The 25,557-nt window shown below is 40.9% G+C and overlaps 2 protein-coding genes across 2 annotated transcripts in view; one reads left to right on the top strand and one right to left on the bottom strand.

Moving 5' to 3' along the window:
• The window catches only part of LOC132130423 (protein turtle homolog B-like), a 109,353-nt gene extending 98,493 nt beyond the window's left edge, over positions 1-10,860 (top strand). Inside the window, exons 19-21 of the mRNA XM_059542133.1 lie at positions 1,079-2,722; positions 5,614-5,741; positions 8,407-10,860. Of these exons, the coding sequence (XP_059398116.1) occupies positions 1,079-2,722; positions 5,614-5,741; positions 8,407-8,621 (1,987 nt within the window). The 3' untranslated portion in view covers positions 8,622-10,860. The remainder of the gene's footprint in view (positions 1-1,078; positions 2,723-5,613; positions 5,742-8,406) is intronic.
• Positions 1-25,557, bottom strand: part of LOC132130338 (junctional adhesion molecule 3B-like) — a 328,210-nt gene that overhangs the window by 200,613 nt on the left and 102,040 nt on the right. The gene's annotated exons all lie outside the window — the stretch shown is intronic.

Here is a 25,557-nt window from a genome sequence, read left to right as displayed (position 1 = left end):
TAAGTAATCTAAATAATAGTTTACTTTTAGCTCACATGATTATGACCTTAAAGTAAACAAACCACTTAAGCAATCATTCTGGTTAATGCTAAAACAGCATAAAGTTGCTATCCTATCTTAAGAAATTACGGAGTCCCGCGCGATTTACTAATTCATTCCCTTGATGCACTAAACATGCATACAATTTACTAATTCATTCCCTCTATGTCCTAAAACGTATGCACGATTTACTAATTCGTTCCATCGATGTACTAAAATGTCTGCACAATTTACTAATTCATTCTCTTAATTTATAAATCGTGTACACGATTAAGCAAATCGAGGGAATGAATTAGTAAATCATGTGGGCAATTAATAAATCGAGAGAATGAAATAGTAAATTGTGCGCACGATTTAGCCTACTTTTTTTCCTGCATGCCATGTGCGGGGCTCTGTAAGAAATGATTCAAATATGTCAAAAAATTTCCAGAAAACAGATAACTGACTTAATAACAATGATAGCAGTTATTTCAAGTAAATAAGCAAGTTTCAGTTGCTGACATGTATATGTACTGTTGGATTTTATAGCTTACGTCATGCTGACTTTAGCTGTCACTTCAAGAGTTTTGGGTGTGATAGGATACTTTGAGGTACCTTGTGTGCAAGACTGTCAAAAAATATTTCACAGTGTGTGTTGGTTTGTTGTGGTGTGTTATAAGTATATTTAAAACAGGTATTTCTCACTTCAACAAATGAGAGCATTTAGATGAGTGACTAATATTGTATAAGACATATTTTCAAGTATAGGTCCCTGCAGGAAAGTAATGGGAGTTACCAGATCAGGGTGTTTTTACACCATGATACCTGATTGGTTGATGTCATAGTGACGTTAGGTTTAGGGGTGGGGTTGGGTAAGGGGGATCATTTAGATTGCATGATTTAGAAACACCCAGCAGTTTGAAAACACCCACAAGGTGATAAAACACCCACTTTTGCTCTGCAGAGACCTAAGTCTCAATATTTTTACTTTAAACTACAATGACCATTACATAATTCATTATTTATTATTATTTTCTTTTTTCTTTCCCATTTTTTATAGATCATCCTCTGGAAAGGTTAGTCCAGAAAGTGTCCGCTCCATTGGACCTTCTTCAGAGTCCTCAGAGGATGGTTTACGAGCTAAGACGTTTCCTCAAAGTCCTGCCAAGGAAAAGGAGCTGTCTTTATACAAGAAGACCAAGAGAGCAATAATTAGCAAGAAATTTAGCATCTCTAAGCATGAGGCAGAGGTTACCACCCCAATTGAATTGATCAGTCGTGGCCCAGATGGGCGCTTTGTCATGGAACCCACAGATGCGGAAACCCCAGTTAAGGCACGGCGCATTGAGGGCTTCCCCTTCGTGGAGGAGTCCGACCTGTACCCTGAATTTCGACAGTCAGATGATGAGAATGATGATCCGGGGCCCATGCCGCCTATGATGGCTACCCTCAGACCCCATCAGATCTCGCCCATTTCTTCTAGCCAGGAGTCTTACTTGCAGCCCCCAGCCTACAGTCCCCGCTTCCAGAGGCCCATGGAAGGCATGACTATCATGGAGACCAGTCGTCTCCAGGCTACAGGGCAGATTCGTGGTGCTCCTCACTTTCGAGCCTTTTCCCATGGCCAGTTCTACAGCTACTTAGGAAGTCCAGGGGAACCAGAGCCTCCACCTCCTTTCTATATGCCAGATACCAGCCCTCTCAGCTCAGTAATGTCTTCTCCTCCTTACCACCTGGAGGGACCTTTTGGTCATCCCACCATCCCAGAGGAAATCGGTGAGGGAGAGATTCAGCATTATGCAGTCTCTGGCTACACCCTTCCCCTGGCGCACCCCTCCACCTCACGCTCTCCAGATATCTGGCAGCGACCTGATTTTACCTTTGCCACAATCGAGGGTCCTCACTTTATTTTTCCACCCCCACACCCATTGCATCTTCATCCGGAACCTCCCCTTCCTCCCCCTCTTGTTCTTCCTCCTAGTGTCCTCCACCCCTCCACCCTTCAATTATCTCCTTACCCTGGTATCCTGCAGCTGCAGGCCCCAAAGAGCCACCCAGGCAAGTCTCCCAGCAAGGTCAAGCCTCAGGGCCTTCCAGCCAAGCATTTACCTATGCAAGAGGCACAGAGTTTAGGGCAGCTAAGACACACAAACCACGGTATGGGTGTACCAGTATTGCCTTACCCTGACCCGGTGTCTCACATGGTTGGCCCAAGCTCCTTCAGAAGCCTGGATACTCGATGGTACGAGCTTACACCCAGGCTTAGCCCAAGGCAGTCCCGCAGGATGGAACCCAGCATGGTAGTTCTCCAGCCATCCCGCCTCTCACCTCTAACTCAGAGTCCTATTAGCTCTCATGAAGGCTCACCGGAGATTGTAGTACGCCCCAGGCCCCGTCCCAGTGTCATCCAACCCCCGATCCCTCCTGAGATGTCTGAGATCACCCTTCAACCTCCTTCTTCAGCTAGCTTCTCTAGAAGGTCCACCCCCTCCTCTTCTCCTGCTCAAGGCCAAGGCAGCCGAAGGGCAAGTCCCAGCTACCGATCCCTCATGGCATTTGCAACCTCAGCAGCAAGCTATCCGTCACAGTCCCCTTCACCTCCTGTAGAAAGCAGCAACATTTTTGGGCAGATGCCAACTCATAGGAGGACTGAGGAGGAGATCCTTCCATCAGAACCCTCTCCACCCCAGTTATCAGCTTCAGGGTAGGTGTACTAGGCCTGTAGTGTGTGGATTAATAAACCATTTACCATCTGGCCTAAGTGTTACATCTAGAATCCTTCAGGGGTCTCAGTGCAGAAATAACCACACTTTTGATTTTAGTATAACGCTACAGTTTGCACACATGGGCAAAATTAAGTTTGCTGCTTACCTTAAGCTGGTTTTAGTAATGTTAGAACTCATGCTTTCATAGAAACACTTCCCCAGATGCCTTGCATTATCCAAAACCACTCAAAACCATTTTCTACATAGACAAGTAGTGCTAAAATTTTCTATGCCACTAATTCTGCTTTTCATGTCAGACATCCGATTTCATTCATAAGGTCTGTGAAGCACTTTAAAGCACTTGTCTTAGATCCAAAGTGAGCGACATTAACCAAATGTGGTTGAGGGGTAACAGATTCAAGTCAAGTCAAGATGGATTATTTGCTTCACAGACATGGTGACAGACCTTTTAGGGCTACGTTTCTGGAGAAATTGTTGATTTAAAATGCAATAACGAAGCCCCTAAAAAGCCTGGAATCAGAGGCTACCACAGGATCTCAGCCTTTCCATTCACTGTCATGCTTTACCCTGCTTTTCACCCAACAGGAGGAACCCCACATGTTCAATAAAATTGACCAATCCCAATCCAAATGAAGCCCACTGTTTGGACTAACTCCAGGCTTTTTAGGCGACTCTCAGAATGTATGATGTGGAGGCTGAGGTTGGTGTGTCCAGAGCAACAGGCACAGGGCTCTTCTCATCTTCCAAAGTAACCTGACCGCAAGATTGCCTTTTCAACACTCCCCCCTCTCTCCTGCCTCCTGTCACCCAGGTCACCCCAGCTCTGACTGCCAGGGGAGGCTTGTTGGGCGAATCGTGTTGCAGGGACTGTCTGCTCTCATCTGTTGCAATATCGCCATCATATTAAATAGGGCATTTGGTCATTCTTGATGACTCCTCGAGTCTTACCTGCTTTGTTTTTGATTGATCTCAGCTATCTGGGCAGCGTTGTTGTGACCAGGTCTTCTACACCGCAATAGGTAAGGGTTGGATCCATGTCTGAAAGAGGGGGGGGGCAGCAGGTGGGGCTTTTATTCACCTCGTCCTTTAAAGGGGAATACAAGTCTTTGGGTCTTGCTTTACTTTCGTTTATAACCAAGTTTACAGTTTTTTTTTTAATACTTGTTTTCAGATAGCCACATATTTTAGTTCTGCAGTCTTGAATCCCATATGCATTCTGGTCTTAGTATTCATATGTACGTTTCCCAGTTATTGATTAGGAAACCCAGCACATTTCATTTAATCAACAACACAACCTCATGCTTGAGACGCAATAAAAATAAAAACAGAGCTTTAATATTGATTTTATGAGAATTTGCCATTTAGGTAACCTTCCTGTTAAAATTCCTTTTTATAAAATAAATGTGCTTCTGAAAGAAGGTTTATATTAAATGACAACACAAACACTACTTGCAGTTGCTAGGAATTTAAACTCAACCTGGATAAAGGTGACCATTCATTAGGGACCGTCTCAAGCAGGAGTTGCATGTAATACTTCATTTTAGGTATAGGTGCTTTTTATTGCTTGAAAGTAATTCAAGTGATTTAAAAACCATGAGCCTTCTACAGACACCTTGTATTATAAAATGCATTAAAAAAATGTAGTGTACATGCAGTGTATGCATAAAACTGCACTTGTTTTGTGTAAATTTGGACTGCAGAACACATTTCAAAATCATGCAAAGCAAGTTTTCTTCCAAAACAGTTCCTGCACTTACTTTACAATGGGGAAAGTACTATTGGCACCAGAAAATGGACCTTTTTAAGTTGTGGCTTTCACCTAATGAAGTGCTTTTCCAGGGTATTCCCCTTTAAAGTTCTGTTCCATGTGCAAATTGCCATGCATGCCATTGCTAAATATTGCTCTTCAGGTGAAAAACAAACAAATATCGGATTAAATTCTTGTTACATTTGTTGTCCAAGTGCTTTGTTTTATTTTTCATTATGTGACTGTTCCCAAGTAGCCATTTTCCCCTCCCGCCATCTCTCCCCCTGTCAGCATGGTGAAGCCCATTTGTAGACAGTATTCATGTCTATGAGCACATTTCTGACAATGCTTTGTTGCTGAGCTGTGATTTTCCCCCTCTACTAATGGCCTTTAATTTCTCTCGGCAGCCTCAGCAGAAGGACTCCCCTTCTTTAATACTATTTCTGTTATTTTATTGTGCCTAGTGAGAGCTGTGAGTGTGTGTGTGTGTGTTTGTGTGTGTGTGTGAGAGACAGAGAGAGTATGTGTGTGTGTGGGGCAGAGTATGCAGGCTGCCGGTTTAAGTGCCTCCATTCTGTATTTGGATGGGAAGACTGTACATACAAACTTAAATGTCTGGTATGGATTGATAGTTTTTATATGTAAATGTTTTTATAAGAAAAAAAAAAGTACTTTACCATTACAGTTTTATTGTATTGTGTATTTAAGTATGCTCAGCCATTGTAATTACCCCGATCTATGTCAAGATTTCTCTCTAAACAGATACATAATATTGGCATATTGATGTAATGTACACATTTAACAATGAAAAAAGAAAAATTAATTTCTTAATGATAAATAAAATATTAACATTTTATAAATATTTATAAATGTAATTCTGGGCAGGAAATTCCTGAAAATCTTTAATTATACCTCTCTTTACACTCAAATAAATGTTTTGCATCATACTTATCATGATAAACTGGAACATGCCTGGGTCAGATCATTTGAGTGCAAGAGATTCATGGGTAATCTGAGCTGCCTATAGGCCTATAGCAACAGTAACAGTTTAACGCACATGGCGAGCCACTGCACTACCCTTCCCATGTGTGATGGCTTTTCCTCTCTTCGCTTCCTGCACAGAAAACGTCGAGGTGCACCAAGTGGCTCTGCAGGGTCTGAGAAGAGAGAAGCGCTGCGATATCAACGAGTGAAAAAAGCCAAGAAAGTCAGCATCAACAATAACAACTCCAAGACCAGACGAAAGATGGGTGAGTAACAAGTCACAAGCTACTATAGTTTGTATACTATATGACTGCTGTACAAAATATTAAGAACATTTTCTCATAAGTATACTATGAGCTCTATTCCAAAACCTAGTCAGTTGTTCTGTTGTGTACCACCTCCTATGGAAGCATGCTTACTGAAATGGAAGATTATACTGTAAGTTACTGATTTGGGTCGCTTGGGTCCATTTTGAACAGCCTTTATGTTGGAGCACATCTATGATGACTTAAAATGTTGTCTATGGAGAACAGCTCACTTCTATTTGAAAAAAGAGCAATAATATGCATTTTTATCAAGACATTTATCTAAGGTGTAATATGACATCTTGGAAAATGCTAACATTAGCCTGATAGCACTGAAAGCAAACATCCCACCCTCCCTGCAATTGCCGTCCAATGCCACGCCCCCTGAACGCATTTATGCTCACAGACCAGAATACCAGAGACAACATTACTACAATAGGGTACATCAGCGGTTCCTAATTCTTGTTATATATATTATATGCTCTGCCTTCCACAGAATATATAAATACAGATAAATATATTAAGACCACTTAACATAATGATTGCTGTCGGGATGTGAAGAGACTTTCAACCAGTCTAACAAAAATGTTTCTGAAGACAATCACCTATTGCACCTTTAAGTGTGAGCATTATCTATTAAGGGAAAAGGAGCATTTTCCTCGTGGGTAATTTAAAATAAAATGCAATTTATGTTTGTAGGGCACTGATGTGTGAGAAGATGGTGTTAAGAGAGACTCTTTATAACAGAGGTTCTCCACATTGAAGTGCTCTCAGTGCTTCCTTTAACACTATAAAACCTTTTCCTAGAATACAAGTGGTCTTTGGCACTGTACTGATATGCTCACATTATAACATTTCATTATCACTTATTGTGTAGTGTGCAAGATGTAAGAAATAAGAGCTTATACTTCACAAAAAGTTGATTTTTCCCCTAATTACCTAAAAATAAGGTTTTTGCAGTGGTTTTCAAATATTTCCACTTCAGAAACCCAGATTTTACATTGTTACCCATTAGCAACCCAGTTAACACAGCTGCAAATTGTGTCACTTATAAAAAAAAGAAGAGAAACGTAATTTAAAATAATAATACAATATAAAATAAATTTCATATTCCTGGCATGCAACAAATGTTTATTGTAACTTAAAGGGTGAGTTTACCCAAAAATAAAAATTAGCCCATAAATACTCACCCTCAAGTCATTCTAGGTGTATAGGACTTTCTTCTTTCAGATAAATCCAATTGGATATATTTTAAAACTTGTGTTTGATCTTTCAAGCTGTTTAATGGAACTTACAAAAATGCATCGATTCACTACAGAAGGACTTTGTTCACCCCCTGGAGCCATGTGAGACAATTTTTATTATGGATGGGTGCTTTTTATTTAACTCCTTTTGGACTGATGCTCTGCAACATCCGCTGAGTGCCATGAAACAGTTTGAAAGATCAATGACAATTTTGATATTGTTTTTTTATAACTTCGACTGGAATCGTCTGAAAGGATAAAGTCATATACACCTCAGATGCCTTGAGAGTGAGTAATTTATGGGCTTATTTTCATTTTTGGTTGAATTAACCCTTTAAGATAACGTAATGTAATCTGTATTTTCTTTAACCATGTGTATTTTTGTTCATGGTTAGGTTTAGGGATGCATCCTTTACCAAGTGACAGATGAATTTGCAGCAAAGTATTATAATTATTATATATATTTTTATTCTTTTGCACTCACTCTCTCTCTCTCTCTCTCTCTCTCTCTATATATATATATATATATATATATATATTATAAATTATATAGCATAGCCTTTCATAATTACCATTATTTAATGTATATTTTGGTTACACTTTACAATAAGGTTTCATTTGCTAACATTGGTTAATGCATTAACTAACATAAACTAACAATGAACAATATATATTTACAGCATTTATTAACCTTTAATGTTAATGTTATTTAATAAAAATGTGTATGTTCATGTTAGTTCACAGTGCATAAACTAATGTTAACATACAAATTTTGATTTACAATTGACAATAATGTATAAGTAAATACTGAACTTAACATTAACTAAGATTAATAAATGCTGTATAGGCACTGTTCATGTTAACATGTTAATATAGTTAACAAATGAAACCTTATTGATATAGATACATTTATGTTACAAAAGATATTTTTCAAATAAATATTGTTCTTAAGACAGTTTTATTCATTAAAAGATCCTGAGAAAAAATCTATCACAGTTTTCACAAAAATATGAAGCAGTGCAACTGTTTTCAAAGTTGATGAAAAATGCAGGCTTGGTGAGCAGAAGAGACTTCTTTCAAAAATAAGTCTCCAAACTTTTGAATGCTAGTAAACATTATATTAAAGTTTCCACTAAGAAAAAAACAACTGGAGCACTGAACACTATAGCAACACTAAAACTGAAATGTTCTGTTTTGTGATATAAGAGGCATGAAAGTATCACTGGTTTTAGTTACCGGATGAATGTTGAATATTAAAACCTACATTAAGACTAGATGAAACTCTTTTTGCTACTGGTTTACCCTAGTGTTTCACTGCAGAATTTTTTCTCACTTTTAGCACATCTGTCCTCACATGCTCATCAGTCTTTCTCTCTGTACAGGTGTGCCCCCCTCTCAGACCCAGCAGCCCCACACCTCTCAGGTCCTCCAGCCAGAAGAAGCTCTCTACCTCCACAAGAAGAAGAAAAAGTTGACTCGCCAGGACCCGTACACCCGCTTTTCTGCTCTGCTGTACCGCCGCCCGCCCCGAGAAGACCAGAAAGCCATTTTGGCTAGTATGTACACAGCAGACCCAGACCACGCCACTCTCCTCTGATGTCCCAGAGATTACAGGCCACACTCTCCTCAAACTCTGAGCTCCTTCCACCTTTGCTCAGCCAGCCAACGTCTTCACGTCCACCCCTGAATCCAATGGTTTAATCCTCTTTTCTGTTACGCTTAATGTATCACAAAAAAATGCTTATGTTCCAAGGTTTTGCTCTAGTCCATTTACCTCAAATTCAGAAGGATAGGTCATCTTGAGCAGATTTAAAAGAATAACTTAAATGCCTCATTTCATCTTAGTGACTCTTAACATATGGTGCGTCAGATAAGGGAATAGCTGTCAAGCTTCTGTTTCATTCTGCTAACAGTAGATCACAGGGTTTTCACAGGTATACCTCAAACTCACCACAATCTCACTGCTGCTATACTGACAAACACAGAAGGCGTTAGCAATCTGAACATTTGTTTGTATTTTTCAAATATGACATTCCACAGTGCATATTTTGAACATTTTAGCAAACCATCCATCAAAAAGTGCAATGGTCAGTAAGATTTTCTGATGTTTTTGAAAGTGATCTCTTATGCTCACCAAGACTGCGTTTATTTGATAAAAAATACAGTAAAAACAGTAATATTTTGAAAAATGAATAGAATTTAAAATAACTGTTTTATTTCAGTATATTTTATAATGCAATTTATCCATGTGATGGCAAACTTGAATTCTCAGCAGCCATTACTCCAGTCTTCAGTGTCACGTGATCCTTCAGAAACCATTTTAATATGTTGATTTGGTGCTCAATAAACATTTCTTCTTATTATCAATGTTGAAAACAATTGTACTGCTCAATATTTTTTGTGAAAACCATGATACATTTTTTTACAATTCTTTGTTGATGAAAAGAACATCATTTATTTGTAGAAATGAAATAGAAATCTTTTGTGACGTGAAAAATCACTTTTGATCATTTTAAATGTGTCTGTGCTAAATAAAAGTATTAAAAAATCTTACTGACCCCACATTTTTTAAAAGGAAGCATAGTAGTTTGTAAAATATTAACACCCTGCACTGTGGATATTAGTGATGGTATGAAACTTGATTATGCGTGCGTTTGAGATCTCTACTCACACACACTATACTAATACTAAGGAGGAAATGGAAACACTCTTTTACAAGCACAACAATTCATCTGTTAAAGCTACAGTACAGGCTAACACACAGGCTTGGATGGCAGCATCAAGCATTTGAATAAGGGAACATTTCATTTCAATGCAATTTTTGATAAACATATGCATACTTTATTACAGAAGCTGCTATATCCTTCTACACTTTTTGAACACAAACTTGAACTGAAGCAAAACCTTGGTGACTACTGTGAGTGACATTTTTAGTTTATGCCAACTTCACTTCTCTTGGTTATCAAGCTCTATTCGGAAAGTACTATAGTAATGCCAAAAATACTACAGCTTCTTTAATCAATAAGACAATAAATTGTACTGTACTGTGAGGAGGATAGGATTTTGTGCCATAATAAACTATAGTATTTTTGTCATCAAAACATGCAATGCCCCCTTACATAAAAAAGGCATACAATAGGGCTTCTTAATGCTTTTTTTTTTTTAAGTGATACAAAATTTAATCTACTGCCTTTGTAGGCCATTTTCAAGCCTTTTTGTTTTTTGGTTAATCCAGAGACGGCATCCCAGCGCCTGTCTCTTTCCTCTGTGAAGACCCTTTGGGGAAAATCTCTTTGGGATGAGAGGGCTATTCCCAGTGGCCAAAGGTTTATATTGTGTTTCTATCATCTAACGGTGCTTCTTTTCTACAGAAAGACATGTATTTTCACTGTCTGAACAGACATACCTGGGCAAATGTACAGTGTGCAAATGTACAGTGTTTAGTGTGCTAGCCATTGTCCAAGGGGGATGTAATGGCCGTCAGATGAGAGGTGGCATGTTCTGTGTCTTATCACTTGTACAGATGTGCATTGAAAAATGTCTAAAACTGTATCAAATGGCTGAACATTGTGCTGTTTCTTCAGCCTGGGAAAATTATTCAAATCGAAAAGCAAGTGAAGGTAAACCCTCGACCTCCAAATAGCAGGTTAAAGGGGTTATTGGTGCATGGTTCATGGCTAAGCCCCTCCCAGCGGCCAATCACCACATTATAAGGTGCTATAAAAAGTCTTCAGACTGAACTCTGTTAATAATATATCATTCATTTGATCTTCCAGCAGATAATGGCTGCTGCTTATAGGTGCCGTAACGTTAGTGAAATTTCAAAATTTTGTGAGCAAAAAGTCTCATGTTTGGAAATTTTGTGTGAGGGTGAAAGATTTCCCCTTGTAGATTTCGCAATAGGTTTCAAGTTTGTCAGCGGATTCGCTGCATTGACAGAAAACCTGGTTTGAAAGTGAACTTTGTCTGAGCTGTGCAACGTACATCGCTACTATTATCCATAAACAGTGGCCCTTTTTGGCCCTGCGAAATTTCGCCAAAATTTTGCTAATGTGAATGCACTTCCTGCTGTCTGCTGTGGCATCTTGAGGGTCATCAATGATATCGACATTTTTACTTGAATAGCATCAGAGCGTTAAACATTAGCGAGTGTGAGTTTTGAGATATGAAGCGTACATGTTGGTTGGAGACTCTATGCTGTAGTTGCAGCTCCCGTGTGGTGAAGAATTTATAAGTTTGTTAGGATGTAATGTTTGCTTATACATGACAGGCCAGCGCATTAAGTGCTCCTTTGTACCTTTTAGGCATCAGAAATGGTCAACCTTTGTGGAAGATGTTGATTTGGATCAGGAGATTGATGGTCAAAGAGTCAGACACCATTTTAAGCTTTAGGCTTTACATTTTGAGCAAAGACTTGATTGTTCACACTTGTAATTGTTGTTTTATTTGTAAATCGAGTAACCAGATTAGATGAGACCTACTTGCTTAGGTATTCTATTTATGTGTCAAAACACACTGTTTTAGGTAGATAGAGGCATCTGATAATCTCGTTCATTCAGGAGATGTGCTTATCTTAAGTATTTTTTGATCCATTTCACTGGGCAATTGTCAAATATGGTGCTTTCTAAAAGATATACAACTATTTAATTATCTAAATATTGTGTTCCTTTTTTATTTAAAGCCTTCATACAAGAGAATAATATTGAAATGAATATCCAAAATGCTAGGAATGTACTGTAATATGTCAAAAAATTGTATATAATATAATAGCATATATTGCACAATGTATTATACAATTTTAGTAATTTTGAATAAATTGGCCAAATATATGCACGCAACAGAAACTATTGATATAAAACATATTGTCATATTTTGGATTCAGTTTCCAATATGTTACTTTTTCCTGAGGGTTGGAATGCATGAGAGCATTTTTGAGCCAAAAGAGCTATTAATGTGTTGTAAATGATTCAGCCCTCTTGCATTCACCCTCACATTGGATTTGCAACTTGTTTATCTTGTCAGTGAAAGTTTATTATGTCTAAACCCAAAAAGGATACCAGTCTAGCTAACATTCTGCTTTGCAGAAGACTTCTGCTACTGTAGCATCAATCGTTGAACAGATTGGCTAACTCTAGAGCGGACGGTTAAATTAGCTGTTTTTGAAAGGCAATTAATGCTAAATTGATTCGCCTCATGGGTGGTGTAAGATTCATTGTAACACTTTCTGAACTTTTTAGTAGCATTATAGCCATGCTAGAGATTCATTCATGCATTAGTTATTTATTATTATATTGTACTGATTTTATATGCCATTAATATCTAAACAATGATGAAAGCATTTTATTGCTTTTGACAAAACATCTCAAGATTAGACTTTTTCCATTCCAGATCATTCTCAGAGGTGCATAATTTTTAATAAAAACATCTTAGTAAATCTCTGTTCCTTTGTATTGTTTTATTATCATCATGTCATGTTCCTAGCATCTTCCACTTTGCATCTTCTAGTTTTTTTCATGACACGTTCACATTCACATTTATGTCCTGAGCGGACACTTGCTTACCAAAGCAATTTACAAGAAAGTGCACATTTCGCAGAACTGGCAAATGCCCAAATATTACTTCATCATAGAATGAAAGATGCTTTACTCATAGGCAATCTGGTTTTAGCTTGTCTGTCGATTGTTTAGTTGCAGAAGATGTTTGGATCCTGATTTATGCCACCATTGGCATTACTTTAGCCGTTTGCTTCCAGTCACAGAAAAAGAGCTAAAATGTTTGAAATGTAATTTATGAAAGTCTAGAGAAGTTTTTGAGAGTCTAACTTTTATATAATAAAACATATTATATACATGTTTACATAATAAACAAAGAATAGGTTTCTATTTATTACCTTTGTAGCATGATTTTGGGTTTTTGCTGAATGTTACTGAACCAATCAATCATAATATGGGTGCAACAAGATATGATATTATATCTTATTATATAATGAAATATTATAAGTGTTTATTATACTTATTTAATTTAAACAGAGAGGAACATTGCACAAGAAACTGGCACTTGTAGATACACAATTCTGTCATTTACCTTCATGTTGTTCCAGAATTGCTTTCTTTTGTGTAAGGTACTTTGAAGAATGCTTCTGTTCACAAAATGAAGGTCAGTTGAATCTAAAATAACATGGAACTCCACTGTAAAAGCACTGAGACATTTTTTTAAATATCTTTTGCTTTCACAGAAGAAAGTAAAAAACAAGAGGGGGGTAAATGATGACAGAATTCCAGTTTTTAACATTAATGACAAGCAATGACACCACTTAACAGAGGTAAAAAAACAAAACAAAAAACAAGTCTTGGTTAAATTATGGTAACCCTGAAGTTAACGTCAGTGTCGACATAACAGATGTTATGTCGACACTGAAGTTAGGAGTCTCACTTGGGAGCCCCAATCACCTCTGAGCATTACAAGAAATGGCCAATGGAATTCGCATGCCTAGCCACTTCCCATACATACGGTTATATAAGATGGCGACATGCATCCAATTATTTAGGATTGTGCTGAGTAGCGGAAAAGCATCCCGGCTTTCAGCGCAGTTCAAGGTAGTGGCATGAGGGATTTTCAGTCAATCACGTTCAACGTCATGTCGACACTGAGCTTAGGGGTCCCAATGGAATGCGCCACAACCAGAACTGTGTTACGAGAATTGATGGCGAAAGTGCTGGCAAGCAAGCTTGCCAGGACAGATGTACCTCAATCCGTAACATGCCCAAAGCCCCGTAAGCCAGATAACATATCAGTGGTAAGTGCTTACTAAGGAAGCCAAAAGGAGTTCCATTCCAATTCTCACAATATTATATCAGCAACTGTTGGGGTGCGGAAACACATCCATGTGAGAATATCTAGTCTCAAGACTGATAGCAGTGCAGTCTAAGATACTGTCTTAACCCAATTTTAGGGGTGCACAGCAGAAATGACAGCAAGTCCAGGGAAAGACACAGGTTTACCAAAGGAAACCATACCCTGGAAAGAACATGCAGGATTATCCAAGGGGAGTCCCTTGAATGGACACCTAGACCAGTTCAAGGGTTGACCAAAGCATTCAACACAAGACTCCTCTGCTGAGTCTGCATGCCTCTTAGTGATGGAGGAGCTCGACCAGAGTTCAGCACAGGGAACTTTCTGGCTTACAGGCTCTACCTGCTGCTCTGCAGCCTTTACCTTCTGCTGACCTCAAAAGCAAACAAAGAGTTGGTCAGAGCATCTAAAGCTCTGGGTGTGTTCCACATAAATGCGCAAAGCACAAACGGGACACAACAAAACAAGGGATGGATGTGCCTCCTCCAGGGGCAGTGCTTGCAAGTTCACCACCTGGTCCTGAAAGGGAGTAGAGGGAACTTTAAGGAACATAACCAGGCTGGGGTCTCAGGATAACGTTAGAGTCAGCCAGACCAAACTCAATCCATGATTCGTCGAACAAAAATGCTTGCAGGTCACCAATCCTCTTGATAGACTTGTGCACGACCAGGAGTGCTTGCTTAAATGATAGGATCAACTGAGTCAAGCATCTCAAAAGGAGCTTTCCATAGTCCTGCAAGAACAACAGAGGAATCCCAAGAGGGCATGAGGCGCGATCTAGACAAATTCAATCTTCTCACACCTCTCAGGAACCTGATGATCAGGTTGTGCTTCCATATGGATCTTTCATCCACTGCATCCAACATACACTTTCAAATTGCAGGGGGACAGCCTCCGCTCCAACTTTTCCTGCAGGAAGAAAAGCACAATGCTGACTGGGTATCTACAGAGGTCATATTGATGAGAAAAACACCAGACCCCACTTCACAGCATAAGCTCTCATAGAGGGGGCTCTAGCCTGAATGATACTGTCAATCACAGCCTCTGAAAGGCCAATGAAGTCTACCGCATCCAATTCAGAACCCAGGTGTGCAGGTCCAAAGACCGGGACGTGGGTGCCAGACAGTGCCCTGCCTCTGAGAAAGAAGATACAACCCGAATTCCGGAAAAGTTGGGACGTTTTTTAAATTTTAATAAAATGAAAACTAAAGGAATTTCAAATCACACGAGCCAATATTTTATTCACAATAAAACATAGATAACGTAGCAAATGTTTAAACTGAGAAATTTTACACTTTTATCCACTTAATTAGCTCATTTAAAATTTAATGCCTGCTACAGGTCTCAAAAAAGTTGGCACGGGGGCAACAAATGGCTAAAAAAGCAAGCAGTTTTGAGAAGATTCAGCTGGGAGAACATCTAGTGATTAATTAAGTTAATTGATATCAGGTCTGTAACATGATTAGCTATAAAAGCTTTGTCTTAGAGAAGCAGAGTCTCTCAGAAGTAAAAATGGGCAGAGGCTCTCCAATCTGTGAAAGACTGCGTAAAAAAATTGTGGAAAACTTTAAAAACAATGTTCCTCAACGTCAAATTGCAAAGGCTTTGCAAATCTCATCATCTACAGTGCATAACATCATCAAAAGATTCAGAGAAACTGGAGAAATCTCTGTGCGTAAGGGACAAGGCCGGAGACCTTTATTGGATGCCCGTGGTCTTCGGGCTCTCAGACGACACTGCATCACTCATCGGCATGATTGTGTCAATGACATTACTAAATGGGCCCAGGAATACTTTCAGAAACCACTGTCGGTAAACACAATCCGCCGTGCCATCAGCAGATGCCAACTAAAGCTCTATCATGCAAAAAGGAAGCCATATGTGAACATGGTCCAGAAGCGCCGTTGTGTCCTGTGGGCCAAGGCTCATTTAAAATGGACTATTTCAAAGTGGAATAGTGTTTTATGGTCAGACGAGTCCAAATTTGACATTCTTGTTGGAAATCACGGACGCCGTGTCCTCCGGGCTAAAGAGGAGGGAGACCTTCCAGCATGTTATCAGCGTTCAGTTCATAAGCCAGCATCTCTGATGGTATGGGGGTGCATAAGTGCATACGGTATGGGCAGCTTGCATGTTTTGGAAGGCTCTGTGAATGCTGAAAGGTATATAAAGGTTTTAGAGCAACATATGCTTCCCTCCAAACAACGTCTATTTCAGGGAAGGCCTTGTTTATTTCAGCAGGACAATGCAAAGCCACATACTGCAGCTATAACAACAGCATGGCTTCGTCGTAGAAGAGTCTGGGTGCTAACCTGGCCTGCCTGCAGTCCAGATCTTTCACCTATAGAGAACATTTGGCGCATCATTAAACGAAAAATACGTCAAAGACAACCACGAACTCTTCAGCAGCTGGAAATCTATATAAGGCAAGAATGGGACCAAATTCCAACAGCAAAACTCCAGCAACTCATAGCCTCAATGCCCAGACGTCTTCAAACTGTTTTGAAAAGAAAAGGAGATGCTACACCATGGTAAACATGCCCCGTCCCAACTATTTTGAGACCTGTAGCAGAAATCAAAATTGAAATGAGCTCATTTTGTGCATAAAATTGTAAACTTTCTCAGTTTAAACATTTGCTATGTTATCTATGTTCTATTGTGAATAAAATATTGGCTCATGTGATTTGAAAGTCTTTTAGTTTTCATTTTTTTCAAATTTAAAAAACGGAATTCGGGTTGTACTTACTCAGGGGGATTCTCCAGGGAGGGGCTGTCACGAGGATGATAAGGTCAGAAAACCAGGACCAGGTCAACCAATACGGTGCAACCAGAAGCACCTGCTCATCATCCTCCCTGATCTTGCACAGAATCTGTGGGAGTGATTCCTGGGAAGCCACCTGAGCTTCCCCGAATCGACTCCAATTAAGCTGGACTGCCTGGGGATGGAGTCTCCATTATGCCAAGCTGTCATGAGAGTGCATCAGCCGCATGATTTAGCTCGCCTGAAACATGAACAGCCACTGAACGAATTCAGGCAGTTCAGCACAGACTGGGCACACTCATTCATGTGATGTGCTGTCATGTTGACCGAGTTCCATACCGAGAAACAAAATGCTCTGCACTGGGGAGAGCTTGCTGTTTTCCCAGTTGACACTCCACCCGGAGAACATCCACATACCCCCTGGCCACCTCACCATCGAGGGTAGTGAATAGGGAGGAGCTCGAACCTGACCGGGCCATGTAAGGGACCTTCCGGAAAGTAAGGCATTGGGGTGGGGTGGGATGGGGCTGAGAGTCACATAGGGAGCCCAGATACCAATCATCCAGCCTCGAGCCCTCAGGGGATGGAGGCGAGGTCATCTCCAAAACAATGCTCTTGGCAGCCCAGAGGAGCATGGCCGTCAACTCAATTTCTGACTCCGACTGAGCTGCCACCATTTCCGGGGGCTGCTCAGTAGAGTCTTCAGCATCTAAAGACAAAACCCCCTTCTCTGATGCAGCGATCAACATCTTATCCTCTTCAGGAGCCTCAAATGAGATACTTTATTGGGTCCACCATGGGATGGACTGGCCAAAATCTGATTGAGTGGATGCACTTCACCATCTTACATACCTGAATGTATGGAGAGTGGCTTTACATGCAAATTCCACTCGCCAATAGTTATTGGCCATTTCTTGTCATGCTCAAAGGTGATTGGGACTCCCAAGTGAGACACCTAAATGTCAGTGATGACGTGACGCCGAACGTGACTGACTGAAAGGGAACAAGATTTTCTTCACCAATGTAAAAGAAATAGTGACACATATGATAGTTTGATAAGTAGAGCAATGACATGAATTCATGTGCTCTTTCAAAACGTATTGTAAAAAATTATGTGACATAATGCATTGCACACCCAACACAGCCTTTAATACAATTTTAAATGTCTGAGCAGAAGAAATTCAGAGCGCGTTTAACCCTTAAAATGACCCTTTTTATTCATGACAGTTGCAGATATTATATATCCATGTACAAATGTACAACTCTTTTTCAATTATTGATGCCACTAATGAGTTAACAAACTAACCTATAAGTTAACTTCTCAAAAGATGACCTCTTATAGTACATCAGGGATACAAAAAGCATATGAATAATCATGCTGCTCATTGTTTTGGTACACAGTCTCAGATCAAGAATGCATGGAATCAGCACAATGTACGGGATGAGAGAGCGTGGTGGTCATGTCCAGCAGACACACATACCAGAACTACTACAAGTAAATAAATAAAAAAATGCAAATCATGCAATATATATATTTTGTAAATGAGAATATGTGGTACACTGTGGCTGTTGATGGATAAGTGGACTTAGAGTCGTTTTACTGTCTGTCTCTGTGGTTTATGGAGACATGTAGCAGTCTACAGATGGAATTTATTATAACATTCAAAGTTACACATGCTATTGGAATTGCAAACCAAAGTGGAAGGTGTTATCTATTATTTTTGTAATTTTTGTTTTCTGTGTTTTATTTCATACAGTACAGCTCTGGTTCAAGCAATACAAAATCAAAGAAAAACATAACGACACGATGTATGTACAGTAAGAGACAAAACCCTTATTAAAGTGACATTTTTGTTATCATTTATGTTACCCATTTCAGAGAAAGCATGTTCTGAATATTATTTCATAAATGATTTATGTTCATTTTTAGAGAACCATATATATATATATATATATATATATATATATATATATATATATATATATATATATATATACTGTAAATTAACTATTCTCATTATCTTTTTAGAAATTTTAAATGGTTGAAATGGTTCACAAAATGACCATGACCGGTTACTGAATTTTGCATAAGTCAAATCATGCAGTGCAGAAATGAATTTTTTATTTCTTTTATTTTGTTATGTAGTCCAGCTGTTTGCTGTTTGTCCAGTCAGCACAAGATCTTGTGTCTGTTGACTAAAACGATATTTGGCGGTCTGTTGTGGGGGTAGAATCTGTGGCACCTGCAATACAGTATGTATAGCAGCACAGTCCAAGATATATGTATTCTGTATTCTTATAGTCAAAAGACTTTACCAGTAGAAATATTTTGACAGTATGTACTGTATGTATGAATAACATATTTATAATGACGTAATAAAGGCAGATTGTGGAATCTTTAATTTTGTACTGCGAGAAAAACAGAGAAGATTAGTTCCAATTTAGCTGTCTTGTTTATGGAGAAATACAGTATATGTTCTTTCTGCTGTTAGATGCTCACTGTAGCAAGGTGTGGTCACTAGCAAATAGCAGATGATGCAAACTGCTTTTGTAGTAGGTACTGTAGGTATTCTAACAATCACCGTAATCTTTTCTAGAGACCTCAATGTGGTGTGTAAGCAGCCATACCATTGAACATATCATGACTTGGTGCTATTGCTGATATATTTTGTGGTCCAGACCAGAGATTACTCTGTGCCTACCATTTCTCATAATCTTTCCTGTAGATTTACAAAGTAAATGAGAGAAAACCACACATGAATACCTGAAAAAATTTACTTTGTAACCTGAATGTGCTACCGAAAACTAGAGATGAGCTTCAGCATTTAGAAAATACTTGATCCAGACACTTGGCAGTTAGGAAAACAAAGAGGTTATAATTATATGGTGCAAAATAGTTTTGGGCAGTTTTCATTTGGTCAGGTTTTTTTATTTATTTTATTTTAATATTTTTTTTGTTTAGTATTTTGTTCAAATGTATTTTTGTCGTGGGCCTTCATTTGTGATTTTATCATTTCCTTGCTTTATTATTATTATTATTTTTATTATTGTAGAATAACAATGTAAGCCCTTTTGGTAGCTTCAGCATAGGTTGTACTGGTGTCATACTTTGTAATATCACAGTCTATTTTAATTTTATTTGTAGAATTATTTGCAGATTTGCACATCACAATACAACCTCATTCAGAGTCAAATAAAAGTCATTAGTATGCCATGATTTTCCATTTATGTGGGTTTCAATCCATATGCTGTAAACACTCAACGTTTGCCTGCACAGAAATGAAAAAGGATTAAATATCAAATTGTAATCTGAGATCATAAACAAGACAAGGATTTTATAGTGTGTCATTGTTGTTGTTGTTTTTATTATAAATATTTCCTTTTCAGATGGTTTTATAATTCAAGTCTTTAATGGAACAGTTGTTCCCACAAAATATAAAATTGTCATCATTTACTCATCTTCATGTTGTTACAAATTATATTTGAGAACATGTAATTTATGATGAGTATAAAGGACACAATTTTTATTTTTAGGGTGAACTACTGTACATTTTCAAAAATGTCTATCATGTTCAACAGCACATTAAAGAATGTGGGAATCCGCTTTGTTCTGTATCATTTAACCTCATTTGTATTGTAGTCACTGCTGTTCAATAGCTTTGCTGTATTGTTTTGACGTGCTTTCATGCTTCAGATAAATGAAATTTGAAGCGGCACCCATAGAGTTAACTCTGTTTACCTCGCTTGTACAGTGCTTATTAATTGCACCATTCTGTAACGGCTGCCCTTAAGTTATGAGTTTCAATCAATACTTTGACTACTGTGGTTTATCATTCTCCGGTCTAAACTGACTAACAGCTGTACAACCTCAGACGCAGTGGAGCAAGAAAATTATTAAAACTATTTTTTTTCTTTATTTTTAAGAGAATCAGAGTTGATTTATTCATCAAGACTAGGGTTATAGATTTTACATATATACACTTCTGATATAACATATTAATGTGGGGATGCTAAGTATATAAATAAATAAAACAATTATAAATTATAATAAGTATTTTAAAAAAGAGAGAGACTACAGTAGTAGATACTGACCTCACCGTCATCACTTCAGTTAACATCACTCAGTACTGGTAGAGCTCATTGACATTTTCAGATGCTAGACCCATGTAATTTTTTTCCCTGCTTCAAAAATGTTTTGTATTTTGATATTGTCACGCTGGTAAATGAAAGATCCAAATGCAGAGATAACAGGAATAACAGTCTTTAATGAAAAAATATATAACAAAGGCAGTCCGTCCTTTCAGCACACAGAACTGGTAAATAGAAACTTGAACAAACGGAAAGACTCCTGTCTCGATGAGTAACAGAACAGGACTCCCTTGTAGCAGACTCGAAGCTCAGGAGTAGATAACTCAGGCAGGGTGAGAGAACCACACTGGTCTACAATCAGCAGCAACAGCAGCAGAATACAGCAAAAACTTAGGGGCTAGACTGTTCCAGGCAGACAAGACAAGAATAGGTGAGTACCTCTCAATACAGACAGGATGTAACTGCTGACAAAACGCATGACATGTAACAATAATCCAACCAAGAATCTACCCGAGCAAACACCAGATAAAGGGTGAACACTTAGGGCAAAGTAGAAACAGGTGTCATAGCAAATCAGCGCGAGCGCTGATTGCAATGACAAACAGGTGCATGAAGAGAGAGAGGTCAGCGGGACAGACAAAGAGTAATATAATAAGCTAATAAGGTGTGTGTGTGTGTGTGTGTGTGTGTGTAAATGAGTGAGAGCGTGCGAGAGCGAAAACGGAAGAAAAACCTGACTCATGACAGTACCCCTCCCTCAACGAGCGCCACTAGGCGCTCGAGGAAGGAGCCTGACGGGACCGGTAGAAGTCGTCAATCAGCGAGCGGTCCAGGACATCCCGGGCTGGAATCCACCGCCTCTCCTCAGGACCATACCCCTCCCAGTCCACCAAAAACTGGTGACCACGCCCCCGGGGACGAACGTCGAGTAGCCTTCGAACTCTGTAAATGGAGGCCCCCTCGTCAATAGGAGGAGGGGGAACGGAGGGACGTGCGGGCGCACGAATAACGGGTTTAATGCAAGACACGTGAAAAACCGGATGAACACGGCGCATCTGACCAGACAGTCTTAGCCTTACAGCGACTGGACTGATGACCTTAACAATAGAAAAGGGTCCAATAAAACGAGGCATGAGCTTGCGAGACGTCTCCTGAATAGGCAAATTGCGGGTGGATAACCACACCCTCTGACCGCAAAAATATCTGGGAGATCTCACCCTGCGGCGATTAGCGGCACGACGAGTACGTTCCCTAGTCTGACATAAGGCAGATCTCACCCTCCTCCAGGTACGCTTACATCTCTGAATAAAAGCCTCGACGGACGGAACCGAGGCCTGAGACTCCTGGGCGGAGAAAACAGGCGGTTGGAAGCCAAGGCAACCCTCAAACGGGGATAACCCAGTGGCGGACGATGGGAGAGAATTATGAGCATATTCGGCCCATGGTAACTGCTCGCACCAAGACGCGGGATTCTGAGAGGTAAGACTACGCAGCATGCGACCAAGAATCTGATTGGTCCTCTCGGCTTGCCCATTGGTCTGTGGATGGAATCCTGACGACAGACTGGGGGAAGCCCCTATCTGGCGACAGAACTCCCTCCAGAACAGAGAAGTAAATTGCGGACCTCTGTCAGACACAATGTCCGAAGGAAGACCATGGATCTTGAAAACGTGATCCACCATAATCTGTGCGGTCTCCTGAGCCGACGGTAATTTAGGGAGCGGAATAAAATGCGCAGCCTTAGAAAAACGGTCCACGACGGTGAGAATGACCGTATTGCCAGACGAAGGGGGAAGCCCGGTAACAAAATCCAACGCAATATGCGACCAGGGACGCGAAGGAACGGGAAGAGGTCTGAGAAGACCCGCCGGAGGATTATTACTAGACTTAGTCTGAGCGCAGATAGAACAAGAAGCAACAAAACGACGAATATCGCGCTCACGAGTGGGCCACCAAAATCTCTGGCGGATGGCCGCTAAAGTACCTCTAACTCCGGGATGCGCGACTAATTTAGAAGAATGACCCCAGCGAAGAACCGTCGAACGAGCAGCCTCGGGTACAAACAAAGTTCCCTCAGGAGCGCGGGGCGGTCTTGCAGTGTGAGAAAGAGCACGCCTGACCGCTTGTTCCACTCCCCAGACGGCTGCCCCGACCACACAGTGCTGAGGTAAAATCCTCTCATCGGTCGAGGCACCCTCTGATGAGTCAAACTGCCGAGAAAGGGCGTCAGGCTTGAGGTTCTTAGAACCGGGTCTAAATGAAATGGAAAAATCAAAGCGATCAAAAAATAATGCCCAGCGGGCCTGACGAGCGTTAAGACGTTTAGCAGAGCGAATGTACTCCAGGTTGCGGTGATCCGTCCAAACAATGAATGGTACACTGGCTCCCTCAAGCCAGTGTCGCCACTCACCTAGCGCCAGACGGATAGCCAAGAGTTCTCGATTACCCACGTCATAGTTGCGCTCCGCGGGCGAAAGACGGTGGGAGTAAAATGCGCAAGGATGAACCTTGTCATCCTGGGAGGAGCGTTGCGACAAGACAGCTCCTATCCCAATTTCGGAGGCATCGACCTCAACAATAAACTGACGTTCTGGATCAGGAGTGATCAGGATGGGCGCAGACGTAAAAAGCATCTTAAGACGGTCAAACGCATCCTGAGCAGTCTCAGACCAAGCAAATTTGGACTTGGACGAAGTGAGAGCGGTAAGAGGGGCGGCAACCTGGCTAAAGTTACGAATAAAGCGCCGGTAAAAATTCGCAAACCCCAGAAATCGCTGGAGTGCGACTCGAGAATCGGGAACAGCCCAATCAAGAACTGCTCGAACCTTGTCAGGGTCCATACTAATCCCCTCCGCTGAAACGACCGAACCGAGAAAAGTAACCGATTGGGCATGAAAAACGCATTTCTCAGCCTTGACGAATAGGCGATTCTCTAATAAGCGCTGCAGGACACGGCGAACGTGTTGAACATGTACCTGGAGAGAGGGTGAAAAAATTAAGATGTCATCCAAGTAAACGAACACGAAAACGTTAAGCATGTCTCTTAAGACATCGTTTACTAATGCTTGAAATACAGCGGGAGCGTTGACCAAACCGAAAGGTAGAACCCGGTACTCAAAGTGACCGACAGGAGTGTTGAACGCGGTCTTCCACTCGTCTCCCTCCTTGATACGCACTAAATGGTAGGCGTTGCGCAAGTCTAATTTTGTAAAAACCCTTGCGCCCTGTAGGATCTCAAAAGCCGACGACATAAGAGGCAAAGGATAACGGTTCTTGACTGTTATGTCGTTCAGCCCTCGATAATCGATACAAGGACGCAAAGAACCATCCTTCTTCTTTACAAAGAAAAACCCAGCGCCGGCGGGAGACGAAGAAGGAGTAATGATCCCCGCATCGAGAGATTCTGTAAGATATCCTTCCAGAGCCTCTCGTTCGGGCGCCGAAAGAGAGTACAGTCTACCGCGAGGGGGCGTGGTGCCAGGAAGGAGCTCGATAGAGCAGTCATACGGACGGTGAGGCGGTAAGGATACCGCCCGGGAACGACTGAAAACCGCCCGCAGATCATGGTACTCCTCCGGGACACCAGACAAATCATCAGGCTCCTCCTGGAAAAGAGGAACAGAAGACACGGGAGAAACAGCGGAAACCAGACAATTTACATGACAAGCTAAACTCCATGAATGAATAGACCCCTTAACCCAATCAATGTGAGGATTATGTTGGATAAGCCAGGGATGTCCTAAAACAATGGGGGTAAAGGGAGACTGAAAAACATAAAATGAGACTGTCTCATGATGATTGCCGGAAACAGTGAGACTAACCGGACTGGTGACACGACGAACAGAAGAAAGCTCTCTGCCATCCAGGGCAAAGACAGTGGCGACATCAGTCAAATCAACTAAGGGAATCTTGTTCTCACGAGCCCACATCTCATCGATAAAATTGCCCTCCGCACCCGAGTCGACGAGGGCAAGACCGGTAACAGAAAAACCAGCCCAACGGAGAACAGCGGATATAGTGGTTCGAGACCTTGGTGATGAGGAGATGACAGAAGCGCTCACCAGTACTCCTCCGTCTACTGGCGAGCTTTGGCTTTTAAACTGCAGGATGAAGCGAAATGGCCCGCCGTACCACAGTAAAGGCAGAGACGGTTAATAATTCGCCGCTGTCTTTCCTCCGGGGAGATGCGTACGGCCCCCAGCTGCATGGGTACAGCATCAGGTTGGTTCTGAACAGAAGCAGTAGCAGAAGGAAAGTTATCACAGGATGTGAAAAGTGGAGAACGAACTCGACGCCTCTGCTCGAAACACTTGTCAAGGCGGATGGCCAGGTCGATAAGTTGATCGAGCTGAGTTGGCGACCCCCGCGCGTAGATCTCCTCCTTAAGGTCTACATTCAACCCTTCAAGAAAGCGAGCAGTTAGTGCAGGATCATTCCACTCACTTGTAGTAGCCAGAGTCCGGAACTCTATCGCGAAATCTGCAACAGATCTTCTGCCTTGACGTAGCACAGCAAGTAGACGTGATGCCTCGCTGCCGAAGACGGATCTATCAAAGACCTTGATCATCTCATCCTTGAAAAGAGTGTACTTGCTGCAGCATGCAGATTGCGCTTCCCAAACTGACGTACCCCACTCGCGTGCTCGTCCCGTGAGGAGAGAGAGAACATAAGCGATGCGGGCCCGATCCTCTGCATACGTCTGGGGCTGAAGGGAAAAGACAACTTCACATTGGATGAGAAAAGCTCTGCACTCCGTAGGCTCACCCGCATAACAGGAGGGATTGTTGACTCGTGGCTCAGAGGGCAGCTGACGATTGTGAGACATGGCAGA

The sequence above is a fragment of the Carassius carassius genome, chromosome 47 (assembly GCF_963082965.1).
Source record: "Carassius carassius chromosome 47, fCarCar2.1, whole genome shotgun sequence".
Classification (NCBI taxonomy): domain Eukaryota; kingdom Metazoa; phylum Chordata; class Actinopteri; order Cypriniformes; family Cyprinidae; genus Carassius; species Carassius carassius.
This window is presented reverse-complemented; position numbering and strand designations above follow the sequence as displayed.